The sequence below is a fragment of the Pollachius pollachius genome, assembly GCF_949987615.1.
Source record: "Pollachius pollachius genome assembly, chromosome: 2".
Taxonomy (NCBI): Eukaryota; Metazoa; Chordata; class Actinopteri; order Gadiformes; family Gadidae; genus Pollachius; species Pollachius pollachius.
Window position 1 is genome coordinate 3,433,410 of NC_136935.1, and position 26,857 is coordinate 3,460,266.

At 47.9% G+C, this 26,857-nt stretch overlaps 1 protein-coding gene across 1 annotated transcript; it reads right to left on the reverse strand.

The window, feature by feature from the left end:
* Positions 1–1,366: 1,366 nt before the first annotated feature.
* Positions 1,367–26,459, reverse strand: slc35f3b (solute carrier family 35 member F3b; the record flags this gene model as incomplete). The annotated part of the gene is made up of 7 exons (XM_079758868.1): positions 1,367–1,608; positions 1,922–2,011; positions 2,201–2,393; positions 4,550–4,675; positions 11,622–11,841; positions 13,758–14,112; positions 26,384–26,459. 7 exons carry the CDS (start codon positions 26,457–26,459, stop codon positions 1,367–1,369), a joined length of 1,302 nt encoding a protein of 433 aa, XP_079614994.1.
* Between the last annotated feature and the right edge of the window lie 398 nt (positions 26,460–26,857).

The window sequence follows — 26,857 nt, forward strand, 5'->3', positions numbered from 1 at the left end:
GGGTAAAAATCTTAAATTGACTTAAATTGACATAGTGTGTAACATCTTGAACTATAGTGTTTCTTAAAAAATGTAAATACTCTCAGGACTTAGTCCACCATTGGAATAGTCTAATGTCCCATTCATAGTGTAAGTAATGTAAGTTACCGAATGGTCTTTTGTTCATGGGTTAGCTCAAATTATCAAAGTGGGGCCATTCAATGATCTGCAAACAAAGATACCAGATGTTAGTTGTGCCATGCATTACCTGCAATGTGTACCAAGCAACAGACCATGTCATTCACCCTATTTAGACCCTGGTAAAGTTGAATAGGACATTTCTTACACATTGGTGTGTACAGGTAAACACAGGTGCATCAGGGCTTACAAATAGTATTGTTTCAGTTGTATTCATGCCTTTTCTAGTCACCAACACTGTTTAGGTTACGTTTGTCCATAGTAACTCTGAGAAACTCTGAAATAACCTTGGTTCGTGTGATAGCTAAGTTTCCCTTGCTGGGACACCTTTGGTTATAAAAGGGTCCGCTGCGATGGGGTCACCTCCAATCACTGGCGATCGAACAGCGAGGTGGATACTCGAGATGTCCGGATGTTGGCCTTGTTCACCGAGAATATCCAACGCGTGTGAATTCATTGATGTATCGACCGATGAGCGCAGCCGTCCACCATTGAGTTGACCCCTGAGAGATGCACACTCAAAGTCTCTCTTTGTGACGTAGGCATTTTGTTTTTTTCGAGGCTTTTTTTTTTTCTTTTCTTCTTTGGATCTTCAGGGTCACAGCTATGCGTTATTAAAAAGAAAATCGACGTCAGCATTATTTGTGCCGGCCATGAATTATACTATAGATGTTAATAAATTATGTGTTGATGGTAAAGCAAAATTAATGATTTATGCAGGTATCTGGTTGAATGGAATGATTGAGAAGTATTGAAAAATAAAAGGAAATTATCAAATCAGATATGTATTTCATATCTGAATCCATGCTTTCATCTTGAACAGCTCTGAAAACGGATACTTAGGTTTTACAAAAACAAAGGGATAAATCTTCTGTGCTCCTTACTTCATTTCCAGGCAAGTCCCTCCTCAATATTACTAACGAAGGTGCGCTCTAGACCAAATAGTTTAGGCTGTTTGTTTTCCATCAAGGTTAGTGGTTTCAAAGGTGAGGGCTGGCCACCAGGCCCATAAAAAACCACTACCGTGCAGTGTGGTCGCGGCAATCACCAGTACAGATGCTGAACCTCTGAGACAGAGGTCCCTCTAGGAGGGAGGGAGGCCGGCTGCTCTGAACATCCCATCCTGTGTATGTGCGTGCGTGCGTGCTTCACCGTGGGTGGACACCATCCGAGCGTCCTTCAAATCGAGTCAATGTGCAAACGTGGACATGGAGGTCCTTGCTCTGCGGTTCCAGTTGAGGCCGGTGGTGGCGCCCGGCTCGCCGCTGCCCTCTGCTGGCTCGTCGCGTTTGCGCAGCCTGGTGCTGAGCTGGATGATGCACTTGTCCCAGTCCTCGGGGAGCAGCAGCATGAGGAAGCCCAGGCAGATGATGAAGACGGCGATGAGACGGACCGTGTTGAAGTGGATCTCGCATGTGTACAGGTCCACCACTGCAGCACACAACAGGAGGCATGGTGACGCTGTGTGAAGGACACTCATGCCTCTGATGGAAAGCACGACTAGGCGTCGCAATTTGCATGCAGGTAGGATTGGGTCACTAGGGGATCGAACCCAGTTTCTTTTGGCTCGGGGCCGAGCATTAGTTAGCCACTATATCCTGCTTCTAGAAAATAAATACCTGTCTCAGATGTAATCAAAGCTTTATCTGGAGTCGAGACATCATTAGCAATAAAAGTAGGTTGTAGTTTGATTGTTGTTATAAAATGGGGACTAGGCATTAAGAATAAGGCATTAAACACTTACAGGCGTTCACTGGGACACTGAGCACGATTCCCAGTGAGATTAGTGTTGGATATGTGACCGCGATGCCAAAGTTCACCAGGATGTTGAACGCTGTAGAGAGGAGCAAAATCGAATCAGTTATGAAAATACAGTTAGAAAACACAAAAGTTTGGTTTGTAAATAAACATATTACAAGAAATGATGAATGCCATCCCTTGCAGTGGGGCCAAATAAAACTGAAGGAAGTGATCGATATAACTGGGGATAAGAAAACAGTTGAGCATTGACACGCGTCCGTACCGAACAGCAGGCCAGCAACGCCACACAGGTAGGCCCAGGGGATGTCGCCCAGCGAGGCAAAGTACTCCACGTGTGTGAAGTACAGGATGACCGGCACGAAGCTGATGAACACAAAGTTGGCCCCGCCCACCACCGTCAGGAACAGCGCCGCCTCTCCGAACTTGGCGCTGCCCAGGACCATTTTAAACAGCACCTGAGGGTAAGGTGATGGAGGGGGGATGGTGTTAGGGAGCACTCACACTAGGCAAAGTTGCACGGTTCCGTCCTCAACGATTGCCCCCCACCCCCCACTGTGCCGCTGGGCTGTGCTCTCACTAGGCAATCTCAACTGGGCCTGAGTACGGTTGCCTCTTGTACATACGTATGCGTATGCCCGTGTCGGCTCATTAGCATCTGCACCGTGGCCTGAGCACACCTCTCCGAAGTGTGCTGAGGCCACGGAACTGAACTGTACCTGAGTACGGATGGCGTGCTCACACGAGCCAAACTGGGGCCAAACTTACTCGGGCACGGTACAGATGGCCTAGTGTGAGTGTGCCCTTACTCTGTAGACTGTGAACTGTGTTTGGCCCCCAGTACAGAGGAGATCAGGAGGATGTGGAGGGATGGGGGGGCAGCCATGTTCCTGGCACAACGTCCCTCGCAACGGATTAGCACTCCAGCCATCGCGGACAGCGGGACAGAGGGGGGCGCGGCCGGCGTGTCGTGAGTCGAGCAGTCACACACACGCGCGCACACACGCACGTACGCACGCACACACGCACGCACACACACACACACGCAATAACATGCAGGCAGGCACTTACACACTCGCATACATTTATAGACACACAGGCACACACACAAACAAACAAACACGCAGGCATGCACGCACGCACACACTCGCATACGCAGGTACACACACATACATAGACACAGTCACACACAAAAACACACATCCATTCAAGCGTGCAAAGTAAATGTTTCTCTCTCGTGCTCTATGACACACACACACACACACACATAGTCTCACACGCACACCGTAGAACAAAAACTCACATTCACCATGACATGCAAAGTAAATCTGTCTTTTTCTCTCTCTCTCTCTCTCTCCGTCTCTCACTCACGCACACACACTGTGTGTGCACACACACTGTGCACACACACACACACACACACACACACACACACACAGACACGCATTCACACACGCGCACCCCGGCCAGTTCCGCCCTGCGTTCCATAACAGCCTTCTGTCTTCTGTCACCTGCTTACATAAGCTGGTTGGAGCCTTTCCAGTGTGGAGAGAACAGAGTTCTCATGTACAACTTGGGGCAGAAGGCAAAGGACTCCACAAAGCTTGTATAAAACCCCTACATCTGTGGTGTTTATTGAGTCGCATGAACAAAGGGAGACGGTACCGCCTTGGGGTACCTCGGTGGTCCTGATTATTCACACCCAATCATACAGCAGAACATACCACCCGCGATGCGCTGCAGTTCACAAGGCAAAGTGAGGCAACTGATGGATGGATTCACTCTGACTAAATTGTGTGTTTGTGTGTGTGTGCGTGTGTGTGTGTGTGTGTGTGTGTGTGTGTGTGTGTGTGTGTGTGTGTGTGTGTGTGTGTGTGTGTGTGTGTGTGTGTGTGTGTGTGATTCACACTCCTTGTTGTTTGTTTATGTGATCTCTTGGCACCAGCTGTGTTCTGGTACTGCATTGTAGCGCTTGGTGCTGTTGCTTCAGTTGAAAGATGGCTTTTAGAAATAATTGGTATTTTATTATTTTCTGTGCATTACGTGTGAGCTAAGGTTGTTAACTGTGTATAACCCTTTGATCAAGAGCGATTTACGGTGTATACAGTGGATTAAGAAGGAGGGAGGGTTGTAGAATCTCACTCGTCAGTGCCTACAGGTTACAGTAATTTGAGAGAGTCTAACAACATAGCTAGCCACTTCAGTGGTTTGACTCCGTGTCAAAAGGTTGTGGGTTCCAACCCCAGTGTCTACACAGTCTATCTGTGAGCATCTTTGAGCAAGCCCCTTCCTGCTTGTACATTAACTGTATTTTTTTCATTCTTTGATGAAAGCCTCTGCTAAACGAATAAACAGTAAATAGTTCAATAAAAACTGGCTTATATGAATCAAATTGTGGAAGAGTTGGACCATGGATGTCATTGGTCCAATTTGGAGAACACAAATCCTGCACCAATGACGTCAAGGCTCCGGCCCCTCCTTGATTCTTTTGTCAGAAACATTGATGTTGCAGACCGCCGTTTCTGAGGTGGTACTTTCTTATATTAGAAAACAGCCGAGTGTGACGGCTTCCCATCAGCCCACACCGCTGTTCCGCGTGCTCCCTCCCCCGTACCTTGTAGAGTGCTGACATGGAGGCTGAGGTCACCACCAACGTGATGCCGATGACGGAGTGGCTGTGGAAGCCGTCCGCGTATGTCATCATCACAATGCCCGCGATTGCCAAGATGGCTGCCACGATCTGCGGGGAGAGGGAGAGACATTGAGAAAGAGAGAGAGACATTGAGAAAGAGAGAGAGAGAGACAGAGAGAGAGAGAGGGTGAGAGAGAGGGCGAGAAAGGGGGAAAGATAGGGATGGAAGGAGGGAGAGAGGGAGAGGGTGAGGGGGAGAGAGAGAGAGAGAGAGAGAGAGAGGGGGAGCGAGAGGGCGAGAAAGGGGGAAAGAGAGGGAGAGGGAGGGAGAGAGAGCATGGGAAGGAGGGAGAAAGTGAGAAGGAGGGTGGGAGAGATAAGGAGGAAGGGAGAGAACGAGAGAGAGGGTGAGGAAGGGGGGAGAAGAGGGGTGGAGGGAGGGAGAGAAGATATATATGTGTGAAGGGTGGAAGGATAATATATGGATAATCGTCCACTGGCCACAAGGCCAAGTGAATACAGGGATGTATGGGAATGAGTTGCGGGCAATAAAAAGGCCCAGAAGAGATGAGCACCGTGGCTTGCTTCACCACATCCATGATTGATTGCATCGCGCAAGATCAAGGGTCAGTCATGATTCATATCCGGATCATTTATTTAATATACATTTGCTTGGGAAGTCATTATCAAAGCCTTCTGAAACTGCATTTGTATTCCATTACGTATTTTAGTAGACACCTTTGTCCAATATAAGCACACTTTATAAGTCAAAACCACGGTACATTGCAGCAAGGCTGTCTATATACATCAAAGCCTTCGATATTTAATATTATTTATATGAATTGAATTAATAGACGAATGCAGACACAAGCAAAATAAACCAACAGAGCAATATTCCCTCTTGCGTACGGAGCAAATCACTTCCCAATCAGTCAGGAACGCCTCTGTGGTGTAAGGTGGAATGGCTAACATTGATTTCCGCTGCGCTGTCGTTGTGTTTACATCCAAGTCCCCAGCCCGCAACCCCCCCACACACACACACACACACACACAACACACACCTTCCACCTTCCTCCCCACTCACACCCCCTGGCCCCAGCCATCCAGATAGTAAACACACACGTATCAATTCACCAAGCCGTTCCTCTCCCAGAGTAGAGAATCAGCAATCAGCCCTGACACCGGCCGGCCCTGAACTGGGTCTCCCAGCGTTCCGCCAGGTCATCTGGGATTCCTGCAAGCTGCCACATTTATGCCAAGAATGCAGTATCAAAAATACTGCGTGTGTGTGTGTGTGTGTGTGTGTGTGTGTGTGTGTGTGTGTGTGTGTGTGTGTGTGTGTCAGGGATGGAAATTAACACCCGCCACACGCCATTTGCGGGTGGATTTTTATGGTGGCGGGTGAATTGTGTCACTTCACCCGCCACTGTGTCGGGTAATACTTTCTAGTCAGGTCCGTTCAATTTGCATATTTAATACATTCGTCATACGGCGCTGCACAGTTCCACAACCATTACTGTCAACATCCGGCCCCCTTCTTCTTCTACGCCTCTTTTGCTGAACTGCGATTGTCAACATCCGGGATAATATACCGGTAACCATAGAGATAATATGCCGGTATCAACGTTCGGTATAGTATGCTAGGCTAATTAATGACATATAAAGAAAGAACTACTAGCGAAAGCAATGTTGCGTTTCCTCACCGGAGGAAAGAGAACAGCTGAGGAGAGTGTAGGCCAGGTACAGGTGGCGGATGATAGTACGGCTGTCATCCCCCAAAAGAAGCGTTGTTTTAATGAGAGATGGCGAACATCGGACAGTGGGCAACACCGTGACTGGCTGGTGTTTGACGGGACGAGCCAGACAATGTTCTGTGCTCTCTGTCGTAAACATGCTTCGGATGGCCACAGGTCCAATAGTTTTGTGAGTGGGACACAAAACCTAAAATTGGAAGCCGTGGAGGACCACGAGTCCTCAAAAAGTCACCTTCACGTTTTGAAAATTGCCAAGGGGAAATCAGCGCCCGAAACCACGACAGCGATGAGGCCGCTCGTTAGCCTCAGAACAGCCCAGCTTGATAGAAGTTCGAAATTGGCTCTACTATTTCGAAATGCACACGCAATTTCCAAAAAGGGAAGGCCATTTCAAGACTTCGAATGGCACTGCACGTAAGTTATTTTTTATTTTCTATTAGGCCTAATGCAACAGTTTGTTGCTGTTGAAAAACGAGCATGTTGGGTAACCTTAGAGCTTTGCTCACTTGTTTGGCAAACAGCTGCTTTCTGTCAGTCTGGTCCAAACAGATGTCAAGTGTGTGTGCTAAGACGTAGGGCTGTCCCGAATACCATTTTACAGGCTTCGAATACTCGTTGGATATTCCGAGGGAGTATTCCAATACTCGTTCAAAAACAACATTAATAATTGAACAGTGAAAAAGTCGGGGTTCCTTACTTTGCTGTTCCGTTCCAAATCAGCTGTCATCTGTGCCATCGTAGCCCTTACAGGAGCTTATCAATTCATCCCGTAACGTGCATATAAATCCACACAAAGATCAAATTTTTAGTCGTTTGTGTCCATATTAAATCCATCATTGACCGGGTATTCCTTTGACAAAAGCCAGTCTGTGAATGCGCAATAGCAGGGCAGCATAGCGAACGTACACAAACAGATACGCTAACGAGTTCCTATATATAAATATAATTTAATGTATTCTGACGTTTTTAATGTGGCCTGTTTTCAAATGTTTAATTTTGAATGCATAGGCAGAGTATGAGTCTTCCTATACCGAGAGGATACATCTGTTGCATTATAGGGGCAGATTTCATTATACATCTGGTTGAATTGAAGAAATTTAAAGGCCAGTGCACTGGAAAAACAAATGTTCCTATTGACTTATGATGGTGTAGCCATGCATGTTGTTTAGTTTTTTTTTGATAATATTTTGTATAGATGAATTATCCCCAAACTTATCATCGTAACACCTTTGAAATAAACATGATTTAACGTGGCAGATACCTGTGTATTGTTTATCATATGCGGTAAGAGTGTAACATTTTCAACTCAGTTCCTTGGTAGCACCTGCTTAGAGTAAAAATCACTTCTGATGGAAAAAATGATGTGTATGCAAAACACTTTTCTTATCTATTGTTACTATTATATTGTTTAAAATGTCAGCATATATTTAAAAAATATATAGCATATAAAAAGTGGCTGATAAAAAAAGATGAGTGGCTGGTAGATCTTTTAATCTACCTGCCACAGTGGCTTGTGGGCAAAAAAGTTAATTTCCATCTCTGGTGTGTGTGTGTGTCTGAGTGAGTGAGTGTGAGTGTGTGTGTGTGAACATAGGTTGGTGCACGTGTGCGTTCGGGTCGGTATTGTACTGTAGATGTGCGACAGTGGCCAACAGTGTGTGACGGGCACTATGTGTGCATGCAAGTGTGGAGTGTGTATGCCTCGTGCCAGTGTTTGACTTTGGCTCTGTAAGGTACAGCATAGCTTGTGTTAGACCTATGCAGTATGTTCCCATGCAAGCCAGTTACGGTGCCTGTGTGTGTGTGTGTGTGTGTTTTTGTGTGTGTGTGCGTTTATGCCTTAGAGTGTGACAGTGCCTATGTGGTGTGTGTGCTTGCAAGCTGGTTGGAGTGGGCTGTGTGTGTATGTGTTGTGTCAGTGTGTGTATGTGTGTTTGGGTCTGTACAGTATTGCAGAGCTTGCGATAGTGTGGGTGTGTGTTGGTGCCTGTGGGTGTGTGTGGGGGGGGGTTTGGGGGTTATGGAGGACAATACCTGGTCTCATTGAGTGGATTATCAATGCATTAAGGAGGTGTCAGGAAGACAAATGAGCAGGGTGTTACTGCCTGCAGAGCCAGTGGGGTGCCCCCCCCCCCCTTACACAAAAAAATATATCTCCCTGCAATGCTGCCTTTAAACTGTCAACCACAACTTACCGCGTTTCCTCTCTACACCACGCCGTTACCCTCCACCAATTCAGCGACGGCGCACTGCGTTTAGCGCAGCTCCTGTGCGTTTTTTGTTTCTATGAAAAGGTGTCAGCGTCTTCAATGGGGTAAGGGCTAGCGGTGACTATAAGTATGCACCAGACATCTTATGATAAAAATCATTAGCCTGCAAAGTTCAATATTCTATGTTATTCTTCATCATGCGTATGTGTATTTTCAAAGTATTTTGATTTCAGTGATTTCAGTCAAAGATTTAGAAACTCCCCACGCCAACGTAATTCTGATTCCATGCCTTACCCTAGTCATTTAGTAAAAAGTTGAAAAAAACAATAAAATTGTACTATCAAATATCACGAGAGTAGTAGGCAAGGTGCCATTCGACATACGCAACTCCAAATAAAAATATGAATCAAATTATCATTTGACATTTTCTTCATTAATCCTCGTTAATCCTCGTTCTCATCCAGAGCTTCTCGTTACCAATCACAGTGCGTCCCTTTTCATTAGCTCTTAATTACCTGTCACCTGCTCTGTTTATAAAGAAGCACACCTGTGATGGGTTTCTCTATGCGTCGGACTGTGAGAACCACGGTTGCGTTTGGAGAGACAAAACAGACGTATCGGACAGAATTGCTTTTGCACAACCAGAGCCTGAACTTAACCATCTGTAACCTAATACATAAACTTAAACATCTCTTACCTAAAACCTAGACTTAAGCATCTCTAAACCAATACACAAACATGACTATCAACCGAATAACTAAACGTACCCATCTCTGACCTAATAAACATAGATAAACATAAGATAAACATAAACATCTCCAACTGAATACATTAACGTAACCATCTCGGCGGTTTCCTTTGAGTCTCTCCTGGTAGGTTGCAGTGTAGCTGATCGAGTTTGTGATCAATGGACCGTATTGTTTTTTTGGGGGGGGGAATACGGCTACAACAGCACTTGTTGTTTTTGTGTGCTTTTGTCTCGACCCCGGACAAATGTGGCCAACTACGGTGGAGCCTCGAGACGGATTACTGCAGTGAGTAACACGGTTGTTATTGCATCATGAGCCGGTTGGGATTTATATGGCTGTGTGATTTATGTGAGCCCTGTTGTGGTGGATTTCAGCACCCATTACTCTCCTTAGCTCCTTGCACACAGACACCTGCTATATGTGTCCCTGTTCTTTCCCCTCATGCCTTGTCCTGCATTTTACTACTGTTATAGTAACACGGGATACTATAACATAGTTTCGCCGATTGTCGGTTGTGTTTTGAGTGTGTTTTGTATTATCTGCAGTGGACAAGCTAGTTGACTTGACTCTCCTTAACCCTGCGACCCATCACATCACAGGCAACCTCCTTCTGTACTCTGCATACCTGGGTTTGAGCAACTGTGGCAACGAAACAGGATATCTGTAGCAACTATGGTGGCAACTGAGTCAGAAATTTGCAAAATGAAAACTACGGGGAATATCTGTATAACGATATCCAATATCTCCAATAACACCATATTGGAGTGAAGTCCTACTACACAGATCATCAATTGCTTGTCTGCAAACATCACTTGTCTTCTTATCAAGAGACCCTTCTATCACAGAGGGAATCCCTCAGGATTAAACAAGAAATGCATTTCTAAGACTGCAATGTTGCAGAATGTGCTCTCAAGTGATGTGTAGGAATGCAGTGCCAACATCTCTAGGATTGAAGCCTGGCAGATGGAGTAAAATAAAAGACATCCTTGAAGTTATGGACATGTGATATTTTCTTGATCCATCCATTGTTTGTACTTAAAGTCAAAACAAACAAGCAAACACACACACACACACACACACACACACACACACACACACATGCACTCTAATGTTAAGGAAAACAACTTTCAAACCCTAGTGAGCAGATAATGTATAGAGGAAGAACATAGAGGAAAGTCAATGTGATTTCATTACGATAAGAGCGCAGGGGACCGCTCTGAATCCCACACACGCTACCTCTTAACTCTGTAGAGCCCACCTGAGAGAGATGAGCACGATAGAGGCGGAGACTGGATCAGACTCATTCAATTAGGAGATGGGATCACTGCACCGCATCTTCCAATAAGCGACCATCTTTATTGTGTGTATTGGAACTGCACATTGACAAAATACTGTCAATGATGCCTGAATGTTTGCTTTTTTCCTATTTAATTGTGTTGTTCTGGTGCAAATTTATTGCAGAGATGTTTAGTCAAAAGTACGCCAGCTACAGCGAACGGCAACGTCGTTGCTTTGTTGACTAATGAGCTGCGACTTATGATGGACTCATCTGTGTCGTTGTGTTTTTTTTCGTGATGCAGCAAAAGCTGTGATTGGATTTAATTTCACGCATAAGAGCCAAACAATAAATAAACAGAGGTTAAATGTAAGGAAAAAAATGCAGCGTCAGATATGGGGAGGTAGACGTAATGGAGAGAGAGACTGAGCCAGCAAAGAGGGACTGAAACAGAAAGAGGGAGAACAGAAAACGAGAGTAAAAGAGAGATGAGAGAAAAGATGGAGAGATGAGAAGGACAGAAACATAGCCATGGGGAAAGACGGAACGAGAGAGAGACTGACAGAGATGGAGAGAAAAGTTTCAGGGGGAAAGAGGAAAAGAAGAAGAGAAGGAACAAGAGTGTAATACCGGGATCAGACAACACCAAATCAGACCCATTCCAGCACCATACTTGCAGTCGCAGAAAATCTCAGACTCAAGCAATATGACAAATTTGAAATTGGGCCAAATTTGGGCCAGCCCAAAAACTTTGTATAATCTGATCCCGGCACACGAAATGGAGAGAGAGAAGATAAGGAGAGAGAGATGATAAGAAGAGAAAGATGGAGAGGGACGGTAAGAAGAATATGGAGAGAGAGAAGGTAAGAAGAAAGATGGAGAGAGAGAAGGTAAGAAGAGAGAGATGGGGAGAGAAGATAAGAAGAGAGATGGAGAGAAGGTAAGAAAAAAGCTGGAGAGATCGACGTAAGAAGAGAGAGATGGAGAGAGGGAAGGTGAGAAGAGAGAGGTGGAGAGAGAGCGATGGAGAGAGAAGGTGAGAAGAGAGAGGTGCGAGCAGCCCACCCTGACTCCCATGAAGCGGTCCCGTAGGACGATCCAGGACAGCAGGAAGACGAAGGCCTTGTTGCAGCAGAAGAGTGCCGAGGCGTCGGTGGTGTTGATCTTCCTCAGAGCCTGCAGGTACAGGTAGTTGGTGAGGATCCACAGCAGACCGAACGGCGCCACCTTGGTGAAGAACACCTTGGGCGTCAGCCCGTCGTCCCCGAAGAACCGGCAGCACTCCCTGCACATAAGGACGTGAAAGCATGGGTGCCAGACCTTCAACTTCAGACTGGCTGCTCGATTTTTGTTGAGGCCTTTTGCGGACCACCTGATATATTTCTTTTTTTTTGACCATTCTCCACGGAAACACCTGCAGTACCTGTCTGCGGACCACAGGTTGGGTGTGTGATGTACACATCACACAGAGAGAGAAAGGAAAACGAGGTAGGCATGGTATCTACGCTGAATCTCTTAAGCCGAGGGTCATCTTTATGGCTCAAGCCCGCTAGTGTGCTAACCATATAATCAACACACCTTGCTGTTCAATTCGGACCTGCAGCTTTAAGCGATCAGCAATGAAGAAATAAAAGCTAAGTCTTCAACTCACTCAGAGATGCCACAATCAAGGTTGAATCCCTGTTTGTTTCAAAGAAGGAATCTACTGATAAAGATCTTCCCATTCTTTAATTGTTGTCCTTTGTGGGCAGTTTGATTCAAGTGCAGATTGAGATATTCGGTTAAACCGAGTGCAAAACTTTAATGCATTTTCTCTACGTTTTTTTTAGTACCCCAACTAACCATACAGCGCTTTAGCCTGGTGACGGAGTATCCTGGTGGATACAGTTCAGTCTCCGTTCAAACATACCGGGTCTTTCATTCCTCCGGTACAAATTCAATGCTCACCGGCTTGTTAATTTAATAATGGAAACCCAATGCACTTTGTGGTTAACCTCTGCAACGGCCACTCGCTCACACACACCAGGGATACATGTGTGTGTGTGTGTGTTTGCACCTGTGTTCATCAGCCGTAATTGAGACCTGCTGTCTTTGAATGGCTACGGCAGTCATAGATTGTGTTGCCTCTGTTTCTCCCGGTGTCCTGGCACTACTGTATTTCACCTACATTGCATCACTCCACTACCTTTATCGCCCCTTCTGGCTCTAAACCACCGGTTCCATTACATGAACCGTCTGGATCCATCAACACAACACGACCGGGTGAACGCGAGACACTGCTGAACTAGTGAAATGTCACGACTTCACTTTAGCATTTTAATGTACCCCTCTTTCGCCCTCCGACGGTAGAGATGTTCTGCCGCAGGTGCGAATTGAACAGGAACAAAAGTCGACGCGTGCGTTTTGTATGCGGAGCACGTCGCGATACAGAGAGAGTTGGCAGCCCCCGGCTCCTTACATAACCGCTGGCCGGAACAGCTCATGCGGCGTGAGGTGCATCCCAAACAAGGGGACTCCTAGACGGCTGCAGGCATTTTAAGGTACTCTGCAACACTGGGCACAGCTGCTAAACACCAGCTGAATGACTAAGAGGTATCCTCATCATCTTCTTCCTTCTATTCATCATCTTTATCCCCACCTTCACTACCTAAATGACCATCATCAATCATATATGACCATAGAATGCTCCCCTGTATGGAATGGAAGTAGCTACCTTAAGGGATGAGTTTTGATTGGCTGCGATGGAATGGCTTACACTTCGACCAACATGTTAATCCTACATGATCAATAACAGCTCTGATAGACAGAGTGTGCGGAAATGCAAGGAGGTTCATTAGAACACAACTGTGATGGGTATGAGACTTTTTCCCACGCTAGGATCAGGCGGGGAAATGCCATTTCATCAATATCTGAATGTACTTGATCCAGCCAATACATTGAGGAGGTCAACTGCACTGTTTGTATTGCATAGTCAGTATAGGACGCTGTCAATCAGAGAATCAAATCACTACTTGACTTCTTTAATTTAACTTGATTGAAGTACTTTGCAATCACTCTCCTTTTAATTTTTGCACCTGTATATCCATAGCAGCTTACCTTAAACTGAAATGGTTTTAGACACACTGTTAAGCAATCTTACTCAATCCCCGACATGCATACTGGCACGAGACATTGGGGTTCACTTGGTCCGTCCCGCCTCACCTGAACCTCTGCCGGGGCGTCTGCCTCTCGGGGCTCTTGACCAGGTGTCCGATGTAGTAGAGCGGGAAGAAGAGGCAGTTCCAGCTGGTGGCGAACCAGGTGAGGGTGAAGGGCGCGTCGAAGTGCCTGAAGGTCAGCTTGGCCAGCTGGGTGGAGCCCGCCCATGACGAGCACACGCACATCACCATGACGACGCCCCACACGGCCTTCTGCAGCTGAACGGCGGTGACGCGCACGCAGCATCGCAGCCGCCGCCGCCGGCTGCCGGCGCTCGGCTCCGCCCCCCCCGCCACGGCCACGGCCGCCTGTCCGTCGACGGGGGCGCCCACCACGGTGTCCCTGGGGCGGTCTTCACCTAGGGGAGGGGGGGGGGACACAGAGGATGTTCAACTTCTCAACTTGCAATAACAACAACAACAACAAACAAGACAAAATGGAGGCACGCACTTCAGATGAACTTGAGGCGCTCGGGGGCGTTGTGTTTTGATTCGAATGGTAAACAGTTCGGCGTCCGATGGCTTCGCGTTCCTTTGAAGTCGAGAGGGACCCAAAGGCACATCTATTTGAGTGGATATCGGGTGCACACATCTACACTTAACCCAGCAAGCCGGGTCGAGATGAAACGACGTCACGGTGAGTCGCCAGGTTGGCTTCAGCACTCTCTGAAGGGGCTCTGGTGACCCAGCGGGTCGCAACACCCTCGCTGTGCTGTCGTCCTTCGCTCCTGTCCGACGCGTAAAAATAGCCGGTTGGACGGGCGGGTCGGGCTGAAGTGTAATCAATCAGACATGTGAGGAAGAAGGAGCCGCGATCGAAAGTGACAGCTCCCCTTTGGTACAGAGGACAGAAGGAGGGCGGGCGTGATATCGAATCTGCCCCGACCTCTGCTTTGTCTACGTCTGATGGCCCACAATGACAACACCCCTGTCTAGGGGTCTCTGTGTGTGTGTGTGTGTGTGTGTGTGTGTGTGTGTGTGTGTGTGTGTGTGTGTGTGTGTGTGTGTGTGTGTGTGTGTGTGTGTGTGTGTGTGGACACATACACAAACAATCTAAAACATCAGTCACACACTCAATTTTCCATCCAATCATGTGGATATCCTGCGGGCCCGCCTTGGCTTAGCGCGGTTCATCTCTGAGCATAATACCTTCAATATGAACCAGGATTTTCTGCGCGATGCAATGTCATTCGGTCCGTTCCCCACTGTGTCGATCACGCAGCTCACTCTTGACTTGAGGGTCACTGCACTGTTCGCTCCTGATAAGACTGACTGCTGACTGGTTGCACTTTTTTTGTTGTTTGTTAGGGCCGGCACTGGAAAGGCCTGGCCTGGGAACCAGATGTATCTGCGAGCTCTTGTTTTATTGGCTCTGGAATATGCGTCTGGCCCCCTTCCTATTTAGAAAGATTTCCAGAAGACCTGTCCAGGGTCGGGCCAATCACAACCATTTATCTCATAAGGGGCGGGTTTGATTGGATAACTGTGAAGGATTCTTATCCGCGCACCTTAATAACGCAGAAATCGAGAATGAACTGAGAGCGTTTACGAATTGGTCTGGTGACATCAGGTTAGGGTAGGCAGCATATGCAAAATATATTTTTATAGATAAAACCTATCCTAAAGCCTTCGAATGGACCAGGGAGAGAGAGGTCTGCCAGGAAGGGGGGCTGTTCCATTATGGGGACCGAAGGTATCTGACCTTGGCCGGTGCTGTCAGCAGAAACCTAGATTAACTAATTAGCGCTCCTCCGGCCCATCCACGGAAACCGTGCTAATGTGGACCTTTTCTCCAGAAGGTCGGAAACGTGTGGCGATGACACACAGATGGACGATCGCATGCTGTCATGTGACGACCTCGAAACGCTGAGAGAATGATGAGAATGGAGGTGATTTTGTCGGCTGTTTGGGTGTGTCATCACCCAAATCAGACTAATCCCTCTTTGCGTTTGGACAAAAGAAAAAATTGATTCATCAAAAATGCCCCAAATTGAATTTGGCAATGAGATGAAAGATGAAGGAAAGACGATGCCGAGTCATTGTTTTGCTCTCAAAATACCGTGGTGATGAATCAGCAAAGACTGTCAAAGATATGGGGGGAGAAGGAGAGAGAAAGAGAGGGAGAGAGAAGGAGGAGGCTACCACAACATTGTTTTGTTCGTTTTTCTCAGCGACTACCTCACAAGGGTGAGAATAGAGTTTCCCTATTCCGAGCACGGCGGAGCCTCTTTGGTGCCGCTCTGAAGGTCATCTCTGCTGTATCCCGCCAAGTACGTCTTTCCCGGCCTCCCGTCCGCCCGTCCGTCTGTCCGCCCACCCTATCCTGTGAGGCTCTGGCCACTTCTCCTCCACACTGCAGTGGTTTAATCTACCAAATGCAGTGTCGCCGGCCCAGCCAATCACGGAGAGCGAGAGAGAGTGGCACTGGGAGACCAGCTAAGCAGTTCTCAGTCCTGGCGCAACATCAACCCGGCTGTGTAACGGCCAACGATAACAATATTGACTTCCAGAGTGACGGACATAGTATATTGTTTTGGATCGTCAATAAATCACTCTGTTGTGCGTTCTTAAACATGGCCGACGACCAAAGCGTTTCGTCAGTTGGCGCGGCGAGGGTCGGGTGTCGGCTGTCGGTGCGTTTTTCTCCCACTGAAGCATCGTGTCGATCATTCCGACGTAAGACACTTCTTACAGAGCAGCCAGCGAGTGACTGATACTGCCTTGACCTGCCGGTCCCAAACAATGGACTGGAGGAGAGAGTGACGAGGTGAATAGTGAATGAGTTGCAGAGTGAACGATGTGCAGTGAGGTGCAGAGTGAGGTACAGAGTGAACGAGGTGCAGAGTGAACGATGTGCAGAGTGAGGTGCAGAGTGAGGTACAGAGTGAACGAGGTGCAGAGTGAGGTACAGAGTGAACGAGGTACAGAGTGAACGAGGTGCAGAGTGAACGATGTGCAGAGTGAGGTGCAGAGTGAGGTACAGAGTGAACGAGGTGCAGAGTGAGGTACAGAGTGAACGAGGTGCAGAGTGAATAGGAGTGACTGAGGTGCAGAGTGAACCGAGGTGCAGAGTGAGGTATTGCCCTGAGTGTAACAAAGAGCACTCTCCACTAACGACCAGGGCTTTATGACTGTTATTACCCGGCACGCTGGCCAAGAGATGAGATCCCACTAAGGGTTTCAGGATTGATGTAATGCCAGCACATCAGCGACGTCTAGATCACATTGGCTTTAACTCAACCCTCAAGGTGACCCGGTGATATGGAGAAAGGTATTGTGGTCTGAGCTTAATGTCAAATAATCTGTCAAATCACCATACATCATTATGTAATCATTTTTCACATTAGTTCATTTGAAAATGCCTATTCTCCCCACTATGATTGCTGGTGTAATATTGACATTGATTAAATGCTCACAATGTTAAAATCGTAAAGTGTAAGCTTGAATAGTAGTGGGAATGGAAGGGGTTCTCGGTATGTCGATAGTAGGATTATTGTAAACAAAGAGAGAGGTACGGGCTGGCAAGCATGTTTTAATTGTAGAATATATCAGTTATAGATGTGATTTTATTGATAACATTATTAAAATCACTATCAATCAGCATTGACTGACAGATATTTCCAGGTTATTTCAAGCTACGAGCTATTTAAAAGGGGACACTTTAAATGTTGACTTTAAATCCTTAAAAAATGCCTATTCTTCCAAAAGTGATGGACAGACACACCCGCACACACCACCCGTATCAGGTTATACCCTGTTAAAACTCTATTCCACACACACTGTGAATACTAGCGGACTGTGATAGTCTGTTCAATCATTGAGTCGTACCGTTACAAAACGGCATGCAGCTCACAGCTCAATATCTGCTCTTCTCTCTGGCTCTTTATTCCAATCCAGTACCATGACTGAGACCAGAGCTCTCCATGACAGTAAGAGAAAAGACCTTAGCCAGGTTCCAGAATATTCTGAGAGAGAGAGAGAGAGAGAGAGAGAGAGAGAGAGAGAGAGAGAGAGAGAGGAGAGAGAGAGAGAGAGAGAGAGAGAGAGAGAGAGAGAGAGAGAGAGAGAGAGAGAGAGAGAGAGAGAGAGAGAGGAGTAGAAAGCTTGTGGGGGGCTCTGAGTAAGACAGGTGCTGTGAAAGTGGGCGATTAACGTGCACTCCCCAGCTTCCATTCTTTTTTGTGTGTGCACTGTAATCATCGCACATAAGGAGCCAGTCAGAGAACAGTCCTCTCTCTCTCTCTCTCTCTCTCTCTCTCTCTCTCTCTCTCTCTCTCTCTCTCTCTCTCTCTCTCTCTCTCATCTCTCTCTCTCTCTCTCACCCTCCCTCCCTCCCTCCCTCCCCCCCCTTCTCTTTCCCTCTCTCTCTTTCTCACCCCCTCCCTCTCTCTCTCTCTCTCTCTCCCTCTCTCCCTCCTCCCTCCCTCCCTCCCTCAACATCTGCAGTGCAGATCTCTCCCCCCTCTGATCGCTGCAGATCCCAGACCCCCCCCCCCCCCCCCCCCCCGTCCTCATGACTCACGACTTTAGCATGCCACACACACTGGAGCTCTCCCTCACACACATCCCACACACACACTAACGCATGCATGCACACACACACACACACACACACACACACACACACAGGTGTTCTCTAGCACACACGAACAGTAACACCTAGCCGCACTCACTCACACAAAACACTCACACACACACGCACACACATTGTAGGTTCTTGATGGGGAAGTGCTCTCCCACACCCCGTCTGGCCGTCCCTCGGCCAGAGGGGGTGTGGGAGAGAGAGAGAGAGAGAGAGAGAGAGAGAGAGAGAGAGAGAGAGAGAGAGAAAACTAGTTCGAGAGAGTGGGAGTTAAGAGAGAGAGCGAGGATGAGGGAGATCGAGGGCCAGAGAGAGAGGGAGAAAGGGTGAGGGACAATGAGAGCCAGAGAGAGAGAACGGTGGTGGTGTGTAGTAAGTGGTGCCTTGGGGGACACCTTCGTGGGAGTAAGAGTGATATTCTGTGCATCAGCAATTCCAGAGGCGATAAACAGATCAATCACACTCACACACACACACACACACACACACACACACACACACACACACACACACACACACTTGTTGAACTGTCTGGACATGATAATTATGATGCAACTAGTGCCCTTTGATCTGTACTGTCTTTAATGTGCGTACGCCAATATGCACTTTTGTGTGACCTCATCCTCCCTGCTTGGGAATAATAAGAGGATAATAATCGTAAAACTGCTTTACTATGTCTCTGTTGTTGGGTAGTCCCTTTTTTAAATGAATGCCAAGATATTTTAGCATTTGAGTGTGGAATTGTGATTCGGTCATTCTGGCCGTAACACAAGATGAATATGTGGATTGATTCGGAACGGAATCTGTCCACACATTGAATCACGATTGAATCACAATTTGAAGATATTCATGTAAACAGCGCTTGACTCCAGATTAGGGATTATTCCGCCCTGATGTTTACAACAGATCTTGTTGTTTTTACAGCTCCTGTGTCGCGTTTAACCATTGATCAATATTAGTTTATCAAAGTTATTTAACCACACTTCTGTGGTCTCCCTTTTTACTAATACTTATTAGCCCCAGGAAGCCTTTAAAAACATACGTCCACAATGCCCTCCAGTGGCTTCCAGGAGGCAATCCGTTCCTCGTCATTACAACGATCACAGCGAGAGACGACGGACGAGCCGTCATCCCTAATCTCAGATCGGATCACGCTCTTAAGAGAGTCTGGTACCGCCATCGCTAAGAGCAAGCAAAGGTCGATCAGCAAAGTCACAACTTTTCTCTGTTTTGGGACCTCAGTGGTGGAACGAGCGAAAAACTCAAAACTCACCTGTTCAGAGTTCATCTCGACTCTGCATAGAAACCAATGCACAGCCACCATTGAATGTTGTACGTCCTGGCACTTATTCAAGGTACTTAATTGTGTAGCATCTACAGTAGCTGCTATCGCTGCTTTACACGGGGAATGGGTTAGCCTAGCGATTGTAATGCTTGCACTTGGTTCTATGAACGTCTTTACTGTACCGACAGCGATATATTGTTTCACTTCTTATGACAAATGTACTTATTGTAACAAATGCACTTATTGTAAGTCGCTTTGGATAAAAGCGTCTGCTAAATGCCCTAAATGTAAATGTAAATGTAAATGTAAGAGAGGGAGCTCAGCCGAGGTTGTGTTTATGGAAAGGCATGGTTTCCGTGAGAAGGAGGAGGTGGAGGAGGTGTTGGAGACGGTACGGGGGGGGGGGGGGGGCAGCCGTCCCGCTGACAGACAGCCAGACCGGGCCGGGACCGCAGGCGAGGTCAACCTGTCAGCTCGGGAACTGGCTTGTCAGAACCGATAGACACACAGAGAGTGAGATGTGTCAAAGAGGTGTGGAAAACGAAAACACACCAGCACACTGACCCCCCCCCACCCCTCCCAGGAGTGGACGGTAGGTACTTGGGCGGGAAGAGGTGGGTGGATGGGTCGAGAGAGGAGGCGTCCAGCAGGCTAACAGTCGTAGCGTGTTGGATGAGGATCAACTGGGGACGCAGTAGTCAGATGTTCAGACCTGACGTCTTCCGTCGCCCTGACCCAACCACTGCTGCAACACTGCCTGCTCGTGAGATTGTATGTGTGTGTTTGTGTGTGTTTGTGTATGTTTGCGTGTGCCTGATACGGCTTTGTATGTAGGTTTGTGTGTACTTGTTTGTGTACACTATGTGTTTGTAAGTGCATGTGCACATTTGTTTGCGTATGTGAGTGTATGCATGTGTGAGCGTCCATATGTATGTATATGTAGGTGGGAGTGGGCATATGTGTGTGTGTGATAGTGTGTGCATGTGTGTGTATGCATATGTAATTGTCTATGTGTGTGTGTGTGTATAGGTATGTGTTTGCATGTGTCTGTTTGTGTGTTACTGTGCGACTGTTTGTCGATTGTGTGTATATGTGTGTGTACATGTTTTTGTGTGTGTGTGTGTGCGTGTGTGTGTGCGCATGTCACATGCTGTCATGTGCTAGAACTGTGTCCAGTGTACTCCACAACCAGCACAGCCAATACTCAGTATCGCTGTGTTCCCCCTGACACGCCATTTCCATGGGGGGGGGGGGGCTTTGGTGCGATGGACCACCAATTAAAAACCTCCTGGAGAGCTCCCTGACACGTTCAGATCCCGATCAATATCTAAAAGATTGGCCCCCGCCGCCCAATGTTGAATGAAGGTCGGGCAGGCCGCAGCAGATGTTCCGTTCACGGAGTCTTCCCACACACCCCCCCCCTTTTTATCTGAGCCTCAATCGTCTCTAGTTACACAACACCAACACGACCCCCAAAGCACCCAAAGGATATCGATGTGTAAAAAAATAAATGAAAAAGTTGTTTCTTCCTCCTGTTTCCTTCATGAATAAATGCACAGTGAAGTTAGATTAATCCAAATGTGAAACAGAAACGCCAGGGGGACTAATACACTGACGACACTGTTTAACGACACCATATGGTGCCGACACGCTGTGTTACCCCAAGGTACATAAACTTGATGAGGTTGTGAGTTTAGAAGGCTTAGAACGCAGAAGGTTGGAGGCTTTTACAGATGATGTGATGGAGATATCAGCGCTGATGAACAAGCCGAAGGAAGGAAGCGTTCCCCTGGGGAAGGGATTACGCTCTAAAGATAGGAACACTTGCAGAGGGATTTCTTAGTGCCGGAGCAGAACACACAGACGCAGGCAGAACACAGGCAGGCAGTCAGCTTCGGAGAAACCCCCCCCCCCCCCCCCGTTCAGACTCCACCTGAATGGATGAGTCACGTTGGAGGAGCAGAGTGCTCGCTGGAGCATCAGGCTCCGATAGGTTTAGATACTACACACACTTCTTGTTATTGGCTTGTTGTGACGCGGCCGACACGATTGCCGACGCCCCTGATTGACAGCGGTGGTGGGCGGCGGGTCGGGCCGCCTCACGGGTGCCATCATCAATTCTATTTTCTCCAGGTTCAACCAGGGGGTGTGGTTGCTAAGGTGCCCCCTGGAATGACTTGTGCTGGGCTGTCACTCCTCTTCATATAAATCGCTTGAGAGAGCAATTTTTTTGTCACGCGGATCGGCGGCGCGGAGACGTAAAAATGTTTTCTCCTTTCCCCTCCGCCGCTGAGGCTGTGTACTTTGCTGATGGCTCGTAATAGAGCTTTAATTCGTTTTTCCTTAAAGGGATGAGGATGATGATTGTGGCGAAGATGAGGGCTGTCTCAGTTCTGCCACGCTCATCCGCCTCTTATTCGTTCCTCTTCTCCACTTTCTGTCTGCCTCGCTTTTGTGTAATATGAAAATGTGGTCCCTGTTAATGAGCCATAATTAGCCCCTTTGAGACTGTTACTGTGATTAAGGGCTGTGCAAATACAATCGACTAGACTTGAACCATTTCATCATTGTTTTAATAGGGGGCAGGTTTTATAAAGTGTTTCGAGACTCCCACACCCAGCTGAAAGGCACGACGCCCAAATGTCTGCAGCATACCTTAAGGCACTGTTAAACAAGATGCCTCCAACCCCCTACCTGCTCCTTAATGTTCAGCGTCCAAATTCACTGTGAGTCGCTTTGGAGAAAAAGCTGTTAAAGGTCCCATGACATGGCACCAGGTGTGAGTGTGATTACCCGTTACAAGCCGTTGGGGGGCAGAAATAAGGGGCAGAAAAACGTACACTTATGACATCACAAGGGGGCGTGTCCACCTAGATGTGTAACGGATAGATGAGCAACGTTTGCTACAGTCCACTGGGTAGGCTGGTAGACTGATCTATCCAGCACACATCTAGGTGGACATGGCCACTTGCGATGTCATAAGGGGCAGATTTTCAAAACGGCTTGTAACGGCTGATCACACTCACACCTTTAAAGGGCTCATGTCATGCCACCAGGTGTGAGTGTGATTAGCTGTTACAAGCAGTTCGGCACAGGGAAGGAATGATTTTCATAGTGACATCACAAGTGGGCGTGTCCACCCAGATGTTTGAAGGATAGATGAGCAAAGTTTGCGACAGTTCACTTGGTAGGCTGGTAGACTGATCTATCCAGCGTACATCTAGGTGGACAAGCCCACTTGTGAGGTCACTATGAAAACCATTCCTTCCCTGTGCCAAACAGCTTGTAACGGCTAATCACACTTACACCTGGTGGTATGATATGTCCCCTTTAACTTCCCTCTGAGTCTAATCTACGGGACAACGAGACGGGGCTGGCACCCATGCACGCTGCCAAATTACATCGAAGACGGGCGGCTTGTCCGCCCTCAGCCTGGCTGTCGGCGTGTTCTATGGCAGGCAGGGGAACACTGGGCTACGCACCGTGTAATGAGCCGTTAGCCGACAGGGCTAGCGGTACAGAGACACATAAGCAGCGGTCTCCGCCGCCGCAATGCTAACGGCGCCCTGGGGTGAGCCACGCCGTTCAGCTGCCGCTGAAATATGATTTGTGTCCTGAGGCAGAGGATGGGCCCCGTCTGAAGCTCCTTACAGGCAGCAGAGAGCTGCTCTGTTTCAAGGTCTGTCACGGGATGCAAACGCTTGAAGGGCCCGCTAGAGAGACTGTTAGGAAGTCCTTCAACATCGCACCGCACTCCACCACAGACCACCAGAGGGCTGACCCACGGCCATTCCCCCTCCGACAGCACCGCTCACCGGAGATGTGTTTGGGAGAAGTAGTCAATAATTCATCACCCACGGACCAGTTGGTATAGGGTGGAATGTTTCACGGTGCCAAGGGACGGCACATGAAAACCGTCCACACGTGACGCTTGAATCCTAGTGCAGAGGGCGGTCAAACACACACAAGCACAACTCTGGATAGTGTGACCCGTCGGCTGACCGTTCTGTTGGTAAGACCTCACAGGTTTTGGTCGGCTGTGCAAACCAGGTGGTGTCGTGACCGAGGCTTCTATCCATGTTTCATGTTGGAGAGGGAGTGGAGATGTGTTGGACTGAGAGAAAGCTCGTGAGTTTCCAGTGAGCTGATGGTGAGATGGCGATGCCACCTGTTGGACGACAGCAGGACTGGACATGAAACAGTACGAATGTATCTCTCCCTGTGCATGTACAATCACTCTATCACTGTGTATATAGATACATAAACTTTAATGTATAGATGCTCTGCAGGAGCAGGTAGGGTTGAGGAATATGGTTCAAGAATGCCGACAGGCAGACTGTGAACATTTAGGATCAAACCAACAACCTTTCGGCTGGGAGTCAAAGCCCGTAACTATCCAGTGTATCCTGCCACCCTATGTCTTCTCCTGAGTCAACAGAGGAAGAGGATGTTCGCAACAAGTTGGCATCCCAAACTTGAAAACAACTAGCAGCTCTCTGATCGCCGAGGGTGTTCCGACAGCAGGAGTGTGGGTTTTTCAGTAGAACACAGGTGGCTGTGTGTGTCTGTATGTCCACGTGTGTGTGTCTGTGTGTGTGTGTGTGTGTGTGTTTGCGAGTGTATGTCTATCTATGTGTGTGGTTGTTTGTATGTCTCTGTGTTTGCTTGTGTGTCTTTTTCGTGCATGTCCCAGTGCGTGTGTGTGTGTGTGTGTTGGTCTTTTTTGTGTATGTCCGAGTAAGTGTGTGAATGCTTGAATGTGCGTGTGAGTGCGTGTGCGTGCTATAACAGGCTGCGGAACGCTGGGAACCAACTTCTTACTTCAAAGGCTGGGCATCTCCTAATGCCTAAACCTCAACTCACTCCCTGATCTCTCCTCTCCTTCCTAGCCCTCCCTCTCCTCTCCTTCTCTCCTTTCTTCCTCCCTCGTTTGACAGCACTGGTGCTGTTCTTCTGCGTGAAGAACGCCTTGAAATGGGATGAAGGATGACTGCTCTTGACTCCTGACCCCAGCCAAATCCAATTGAGAGAGAGAGAGAGAGAGAGAGAGAGAGAGAGAGAGAGAGAGACCAAGATATCTTGAAAAGGTTGGTTCAATATGTGCAAAGGAATCAAATCTTTAAACTTGTTCTCAGTTGAGTCACTCTATTATCGTGTTACCCTCATCTTCCTCAGCGCAATCTCTTGAATGTCACTGGTGCAAAAAGCCTTTAAATTTACATAACAACAAATCTGATCAATCTGTTCCACATCAGTTGAGTTAACTAAATTGCAAATGACAGAACAATCCAATCCAGAAAAGAATTGTGTTAAACAACCCTGGTCTTTTCATCATGTCAGTCGATCTGAGGTGGACAGAACGGTGCGAAAACCATATAGGGGCGTGGCCTGCGCTATTACATTCCGGGGGATCCGCCCCCCCAGAATGTATTTTTATAAACCATCTCTAATTTGATCATTTTTGTGCACTCTGGCATCTTATTTAAATTACAATTCAATATAACTCTGTTTCGTGTATAAATAATAGACTACTTATGTATTGTGTGAATAAATATTAGTAGAGAATTGTTATTAGTTTTGAGTAGGAACAGAATACTTCACAACTGCTGTCACGGTTTGTGCGCGCGCACAAACACACACACACACACACACACACCAATTTGGTTACGTGTGCAGTGCGAGCATATCCATAAGTCTCTCATACCAGGGGCTCAATGTCGTGACGGAAAGGTGAGGAGGACTGCTGTGGGATAAGAGGCTTAACGCGTTTGAAAACATCACAACCCACGAAGACTGAAGCGTGCCGCCAAAGACACCCTGACGTTCAGGGGATTCACCGACGCTCGCGAAGGAAAACAACACACACGTGCCAGAAGTGCATCAATCCCACCCCCACAGACACCCTCCTCCCGCCCACTCCCTGTCTCCAGCGGAACCCAGCGTTGCTTCATGTCTGACAGAATGCGCTCTCTCGAATATGCCATGAGCCATGGCAAAAGTCAGACATTTCCTAAAATGATAAATCGGATTGAATCAGTCAGTGTCTTGCCTGCTGGGCTTCCAAAAGTATGCAGCCTCATGTGTCAGGAATCCGATCAGTCGAGACATGGTGCGTGATTATTCTGCTTTTTGTTTGGATGCGTGATGTGAGACGCCGCCGTTGTGCGTGCAGTGTGAGGGCGAGGGAGGGGTTCCAGTGTATGTGAGGGAACCCCCCTGCTGCAATAACAACTTTACACACACACAGTGGATCGGCCCATGCAGTCTCACGCTCAGCGAACCTGTTACGCAAAAGCGTATTTCCTTATCTCCAAAAACACCCCATCCGACTTTAAAGGGGGCAATCTGCCATATTGAACAATTATTTTATCCAGGTAAACAGCAGCGCATGCAGTACAAAAAAACAACAACAACAATGTATTTGGAATAATCCACAACACGCAATCCAATCTATCGGGCTACGCGATGTTTTGGGGAGATTCCAAACATTACACGCATGGAGTGGAGCATTTGAACCGTCCCCATGTTGCTTCCTTTCCTTCGACCGCCTGATAAAAGTTGGTCCTCTGAGTCTGATCCCACAGCGGTCGACCCCTGTACGGGGCACCGGACCACGCGTGTCATCAGCCTACATCACCCCGTCCACTTCTCCTCTTTACGCGTGCCCGAGCACCCTTACCGTTGGACGTACAGTGGCACGGAGGCTCACCGGGAGCATCATCCACGCCGGGGAAGCCGTCGGTAGATAAAACTTTCCCCTTACCTTCTACCTTGGTGAGGGTGAGGACCGGGCTGTTGCAAGCGGAGAGCGGGGCGACCCTGGCCGAGTGTTTCTTCATGCCGATGGAGAGCTCGGGTGGGCAGAGCTCCTCCCGCGTCGACTACATCCCTGAAGCCGGTGTGTGGAACGGACGTTAAGACACTTGTCGGGACACCCCTCACACCCCACCGCAGCCCGGGTCGTGTTCCTTTAACCGGCCGGTACCAGGTCTCCTCCGACCGATCAGTGTCCGTTTCCCGCCGCGCATTCAACTCTCTCTCTCGATCTCTCTATCCGAGCATTCAATTCACCCTCCTTCTCTTGCGCTTGCTCTCTTGGTCTGTGTCTGTCTGTCTGTCTGTCTCTCTCTCTCTCTCTCTCTCTCTCTCTATCCAAGCATTCTACTCTCTCTCTCCCTCTCTCTCTCTCTCTCTCTCCCTCCCCCCCCCCTCTCTCTCTCTCTCCCTCTCTCTCCCT